We start from the raw sequence: 7,085 nt of genomic DNA on the forward strand, positions 1-7,085 counted from the left end.
CCTGCTGCTGGGGGGGGGGTCGGCCTCCCCTCCCCTCCCCTCTGATCCCAGAGCGCCCCCGCGGGAAGGGCAAGCCAGGCCGCCCCCCCCGCCGGCCCGTAGAAGACCTTTGGTCTGTCGTGGACACATTCAGCCCCTTTCCCAAGCGGCCTTGTCTCGGCACAGCCAGGGCCAGGGCCAGGGCCCGGGCCCCGCGCTGGACTCCGGGACTTGGAGGCGCTGGAGTGCAGGCAGAACCTCTCACAAACTGCCGGGCTGGTGGCTGTAACATCCCAAAGGGTTTCGCGGCTCTCTGGGCTAAATACATGTATGGTGCACACAAAGAGTATTCCAACACAGAGGCTCCGACGGTAGCTATCATAGAGAAGCAGGGCTGGAAGGGACTCCAGAGGTCACCTAGCTCGCCCCCCTGCCAGAGGCAGGTTCAGCCCTAGCCCAACCATCCTGCATAAATCATGGTCCAAACTCTCCGTAAAATTGCAGTCCACCCAGACACAACAGTGCACCGGGGCACTGCAAATGTCAGGCACCCCGTCTCAGGCCAGTCCCTGGCATAGCAGTACCGGGTAGCAGGGAAGGGGATGCTGCCAAACGGCACCACATGCCAGTGCAAGGAGTGGTTCTTCAGAGGGAAAAAATGCCCTCATGGTAATGAAAAGCAGGATCAAACTGTTATGTTTGAAATCATGGCTACTGGGGTCAAAGAGCAAGTGCAGTCCACTTCAGTGGGACAGAATTCGCACTCAAAATACATGATGGGCCAAATGCTTTTTGTTAGTGGGATTAAACGGGATCAGCACTTTATCCAAATCCCATCCTGAAAGGATACAAGTGTTCTTTCAGCTTTCTCATATTATCTTCCATAAACTGGTGTGTATTCCTCATAGAAATTCCCTTATAAGCGCTGGGATGAATAGGTAAATGCAAGCTATAGGGACACACATTATGGTTTCCTTGTTCAAAAAAGATAAAATCATAGTAATTAGTGAGCTATCACCCACTTCCTCTTGCCAGCCAGCAATTGCTTCTGTTTCAGCTTTGTCCTCGATCAGCATGCTGATTAACAAGGCCCATATCAGGACCCAATAGCCACCTAATTTATTTGAACACTAATACCACTCCTACAAGCTGCTAACAGAGAGATAACCTCTACTTTCATGTAGCTAAAACCAATTTATTAATATGCCTCATCATGATTCTGTACCTGTGTACACAGTGATCCCTGTGACCTTAGCACAGGTCCTGTCCAAGTCCAAGGCCACTAAGTGCAGGAGGCTGCCTGTCATAATCAAAGTCCCGGTCCTGCTTTCTGATCCGTGCTAGCACAGAATCCCATTTAAACAGCAGGCTTATTGCTGGTGCAGCACTCCAGTTAGGCACATCACAGTGCAGGACTGAAGCCTGAGACTGCTAAGGACTTGGGAATTGACAGAGAAAGCAAATCCACTGACCATAAACAACAGACAAGATGCCTGATCCCACTCATGCCTGCCTCTGTATGTGAAGCAGCAAAATTCAACCCTTCAGTCACTGGAGCACCAGCCTGGAGCCAGCCACACCTTGCTCCTCTACTCCCTCCCAAAAAGCAGTAACCAAATATATCCAGACAGTCCCATCAGCTCTGCTTTCAGGAAAAGCTACTGTAATTGGGATCCTAAATCCATCTTTGGGTTGGGGGGCTAAAGCCAGAATCTAAATTTTGGTCATCTTATTCCACGTAATGTCTTCTTTCCCACCTCCTGGCCTCAGATCGGCACAAGCATCTGGGTCCACACAAGAAAGCACCAAAGGCTTGCCCAGTAAAGTATGCAAACAGCACTGCAGTTACTTAGATAATACATGCATCAGACACTGTTCTCAGACACATCCCCCCCACATGCTTAGCGGTGGGTTTCCCCCGTAGATTGCCCAGGAAGGAAAAAAATTCTGTTATTTAATCTGCATATTTATTTGAGCTTTCTATCGCAGATGTAGAAAAAACAATTATATTGTCATCTCATAAGCTAATGCATTACATCCAATGGTCTGATTGTGGGTTTTTCTAAAATGTAGTCCAGGAGATGATAAAGGTGGTTGGGGAAAAGATAACAACAGTGTTGCCCATATTCTGAATATAACTGGCCCTTCTGATATTTCCTTCCACTATCTTTCCTGTCTCCCTTACCCACAATCTTTAAATAATCTTTGATCCTAGTCTCTCTTTTCCCTCCTTCATCTAGTTTCTTAATACATCTTGTTGCTTCCTCTTTACCTTTACCAAAATCTGTCCTTCTACTTTTTAAATATCTTGCCTCACTTTTCCTTTATAGTCTCTTTTCTCACCTCTTTCATTTCTAATTTTTCTCTCTCCCACCTCCTCAGCCATGCCATATTTCACCTCCATTGCCAGAATCCCCTTTACATTTTACATGCTTATGGTCAGCTACTCACATGGAATAAATATGTATAGCTCTCAATGGAGCCAACTTACAACAACTGATGATATGGCCCATTGCCTCTACGTTTGTCTGTAGACCAGAGCCAAGCCTCTATGCATTTGCTGTGCTAATCCATTCCTTCTTTGTGTTGTGGTAGGACTGGAACCAGACATGGTTTATAGATCTCCTGCACTTTCCCCAGTGCTTTCAAGATACAGTCCTTGCCTGGATCCCCTGTGCCTATCTTTGGATCGTTTTTCCATTCTATTACCTATATCTGAAGCACCACAAGAAAGGATACATCAGGATGTCGCACCTCTTCAAAGCTAAAATGGTAATGACAGGAGTGGAGTGATGCTAATTTTATTGCAACTGTAATAAAGAGTTTGATTCTTCCAAATAATTAAAACTTTCTTGATCATCTCCTGTGACTCTCCACATTCTTCTCTTGCCTGCTGTTTACTAGCTTATGACTATGCACGTTACATCTCTTTTTCTTCTGGCGGATCTTCCACGTAAGTGCCAGACCCAGAGAAACATGCATAGCTTTTACTCACTAATTTATCAGCAAAACTCATATCAGAGTCCGGGAGCAAGTAAGGATTTCAGGTCCGGGCCTGAAAGGCATAACAGTCCTTTTGACACTCTCCATCAGACCTAACCCTCAATCCTAGACTGTTTCCAATTATACCCTGAATCCTAAATCTGTCTGTAATCCTCAGATATCTTACAGTACATGGGGTTATTAGAAGGCAGGATAGAGATGCACTTTACAGACTAACTAAATCAGAGATGTATCCGTAAGGTGGATCTCCACCCAGCCTTCTTCTTGACATCAGACTAAAACAGCCAACTACCTCTCTCTGCTCATGCTGTTATTAAATATCCCAGATCACTCCCTTCTTTTTCACTCTAATATGTTTGCTTCCCCTGCCTAGGTGCTTGGATTCATATTGATGTTACTGTGTTTTTCTAATCTATTCTTCACCCTATGGGAAATAAACCAAGGAACACTGCGGCCTCCAGCCTTCTTCATTAGTCCAGCAGTGCTGGGGATCACAATGGTAATTTCTACTTTTTGCTTACATTTAATTATTTTGGTTAAATCTCACCTCAGCCCAGTTCTCCTTTTAATATCTGTAGGTGCAAAAGACCCACTAGACAGCAAGGCTGGTGTGGTTTTATAGGGAAGGGGTGATACAAGCAAAATGCTGTGCTCTAGGACAGTGGTTCTCAACCTTTTTTGTAGTAAGACCTATTTGTAAATACTGGTGGTCAGTCCTGACCCAGTAAAGTTTAAATAGAAAACAGCCCCCTGGACCTGCCAGTTCCCCTCACTCCCAACCTACAGCCCCCAACCCCTGCTGGTGCCCCTCACTCCTGACCAACTGTCCCCACCGTGGGTATGTGGAGTGGGAGGGACATGGGGGGCATGTGCTGCCCCAGATTTGTGTGCACACAGTGGGCACAGGGATGCAACCTGGCTGGATCAGCATGCACAGGAGCTGCCTCCATGGTCCAGTGGGCAAGACTCAGCATGGGAGGATGGAGTGGGTGGCAAGACTCATTGATGCTGGTACCACTGGAACACCCACACCAGCCACACCACCAACAGCATGAGGAGTAATGGATGGGGGTGGACTGCACTGACCTCACCTCCCGCCGCCAGCCGGTTGCACACTGGGCCACAGCTTTACCCTGCCACCATGGCCCAGCTGTTACTCCCCTCAGGCCACAGCTGTACCCCAGAGAGGAGGCGGGGTGGCAGGCAGTGTCGCACATGCCCCCCTGCCCCTGACACATCATCTATGTCAGAGCTTTCCAAACTTTTCATGTTGGTGACACACTTTTTAGACATGCATCATTTCGTGACACAGTAATTCAGTTCCGGGGGAGGGGCCAAGGGAAGCAGACGCGAGTAAGGGAGCTCCGCGGTGCCCTTCCGCAAAATTTTCTGCATTTCGCGCGACACACCTGCACACTGCCGCCGACACACTAATGTGTCGCGGCACACAGTTTGGAAAGCTCTGATCTATGTCCTCCCCACCCCCCATAGACTTACCTGCAGGGAGCTGTTCTTCATGCTGCCTGGCTGTCACTTGCATGTGGCTGATCACCCCCCTCCCACTTCTCCCAGACTCATGTTTTTCTCCTTTAAAGAAGAATACATTTTTAAAGTTTGTTGACCCATTTTTTTAAGTTTGTTCACACCCCTTTCATATATTCTTGCAACCCACTTTTGGGTCACAACCCACAGGTTGAGAAACACTGCTCTAGGAGGCTTCACCTACAGTACCAGATGAAGTTGCAACATCAGGACTGGGACATAGTGTAGCCACTAGGACTGTAACTATATAGCTTTACTGATTGAACATGATATGGAAGCGGTTATGGTAGAGACTAAGGCAGCCCTTAGCCTGTAGCTGTGAATGGACAGTGACCCTAGACCACTGGGAAGAAAGGATTTGGTTTTCCATTTCATAAAACTATATATGGTAACATTCAGTTTTACCATTACAAAAATAGTATTTCAGCCAACAGTCTACTAAACTGTTCTGATACAAGCTGACAACAAACTGATGAGTTTTGCTGTAGGTTGCGTTTCCAGTAGAGTTTCTAGATGCATGCATTTTTCTCTCTTGCCTTCAGATGCTTGCAGTGTTTCTTACCCAGCTTGAAAGACAGAAGGGTGTCCAGTCATCAGGCATCTTGTTGATTTATTGGCTGCTGTCATTCCTGTCTAGTATTGTGACTGTTAATTTGAAAATTCAACATGCCGTGAAATTGGTAAGTGCAACTTTGTTGATTTAATACGCACAGGGATGAAGCTTCTTGATAACAATATAGCTCCATGCAGTCCCCTCATTTTCTGTCTCAGTCCAGACCCAAAGAAGGTAGTAGATGAAAATCCACTCAAGATGGTCACTCTGAAGTAGTAGGGGTGGGGGTGCCATTAGTCTGGCAGCTGAAAATAAATGTTTCAACTGACTTGTAGGCTTTCAGAGGACTTCAGTCTCCAGCTTTTCTGACCATTACATTCACCACACATATATAAGCAAAATGGCTACTTGAATTGCGGTGCTCTTACCAAGGCCTCGCCTACTCACCAATTTTGTACCAATATAAATGTGCAAGTAGGAATGTTAGTAATTACCAGCATAGTAATACTACTATAGTCACTAATGTAGACACAGCCTATGGAGGTGTTGAATTGACTGATTGTGCACCTATCACAGATTCTAGACCCATTATTTTTATCACCCCTACGTTAATCATTCAGTCACTTTGTTACATGAAATGTTGAGCTATTCTTTCATACTCTGTCTATTGCACAGTCCCAAAACTGACAAGCAGCCCACAAGTGGGGTCTTATACTGATTTCACTAGTATAACAATACCAGTAGATGCATATTTATATTGATCTGTGTCCATACTGGGCAAATTATGTTGATTTAACCATGCTGGTATCATTAAAGAGGTACAATTTGAGTGGACATGGTCAAAAGTATAAGTCTAAAGGTTTTTATACTTGACCCCTCCTTTAGTTTAAATTATACAGCTGTGAACATTTACAGAAATCTGTCTAGTCAAAGTCTAAGGCTTCAATTTTCAAAGGAGCCCATGGGAATTTCATTAGGATTTGGGATCTAACGTTCTTGAGCTGCTTTGAAAACTCCAGGCTGAAACCTTTACCACGAATTACCATTATGCTCAACCTCCCCTTTGTGTTCCTTAGTGTTTTGTCCATTTCCAGTTGCAAGAGTTTTTCTTGCCAATACTAATAATTATAATTATACTAATAATTGAGGTATTTATATAAAGCATTATTGGAGATGAGTGCAGAAAATGTGACACACTCACACCAGCACACAGAGCGTGGGGCTCAGGCACCATATGAACCCATCTCTCTTTACGTGATTTTACATGAAGTGTTTTACTTCTCCTGAACAATCTTCTGGTTTCAGGGCTTCCTGGAGGACCCCTTCCATCATATCACTTCTTACATCTATTCTACCTTGGTGCTAGTAGAATTGGTGATCTCCTTCTTTACAGATCAGCCTCCCTTCTTCTCCAAAATTGTCAGTGATTCCGTAAGTACAATCAGCTTTTTAAAAATGCATCAGTCCTTTGTCTAAAACCAGTATCAGCCCTCAGGCATGGGCACTGAGGAACATTCTAGTATTTACACTGCCCTGCTCAGTAAAAGCAGGAGATAAAGAGAGATGTAGGTGTAGCCCTCAAGGTCTAAATACAGTAGGGCAATCCTAGAAAAGTTGGTTTGGGGATCTGAGAGTGTATTTGACATTTTTCCACTTTATCCTACACAAGATGATTCCAACAAATGACCAGGCTGAGCACTGAACCATTGCTACAGCAATGTGCGTCTGCCAGTGAAGTATGTGGGGTAGCGAAGCTTTACACGTACATCCTCAAAACCTGGTGACCTAGCTCCACCCACACCCCTTACCTTTATTTTCATAAATATTGATGCATGGTGGTAATGGCAGTTTCTATGGCTCTCCCAGCCTGTGATTAAGTAGACCCACTGCTTATGAAAGCTTATTCTGTGCAACTCTGATTTAGCTTGTCTGTCAAGTGCGCACCTACCCTATCTTTTCCTTGACTTCAGGCTAGCTTGGCTAACTACGTCTTTCACCCAGCTCCATG

At 45.3% G+C, this 7,085-nt stretch overlaps 1 protein-coding gene across 4 annotated transcripts in view; it reads left to right on the plus strand.

Moving 5' to 3' along the window:
- Nucleotides 1–2,587: 2,587 nt before the first annotated feature.
- Nucleotides 2,588–7,085, plus strand: part of LOC102378295 (multidrug resistance-associated protein 6) — a 38,977-nt gene continuing 34,479 nt past the window's right edge. For 3 of the 4 annotated variants that reach the window (XR_003094512.1, XM_025206443.1, XM_025206445.1), the window contains exons 1-4: nucleotides 2,588–2,751; nucleotides 3,356–3,481; nucleotides 5,067–5,204; nucleotides 6,383–6,508. Coding sequence is in view for 3 of the 4 variants with exons in the window: in XM_025206443.1 (XP_025062228.1) it covers nucleotides 2,725–2,751; nucleotides 3,356–3,481; nucleotides 5,067–5,204; nucleotides 6,383–6,508 (417 nt within the window). In the remaining variant the exon portion in view is untranslated. The remainder of the gene's footprint in view (nucleotides 2,752–3,355; nucleotides 3,482–5,066; nucleotides 5,205–6,382; nucleotides 6,509–7,085) is intronic. The other variant, XM_025206444.1, reaches the window with a different exon arrangement.

The sequence above is a fragment of the Alligator sinensis genome, unplaced genomic scaffold (assembly GCF_000455745.1).
Source record: "Alligator sinensis unplaced genomic scaffold, ASM45574v1 scaffold927_1, whole genome shotgun sequence".
NCBI classification, from domain to species: domain Eukaryota; kingdom Metazoa; phylum Chordata; order Crocodylia; family Alligatoridae; genus Alligator; species Alligator sinensis.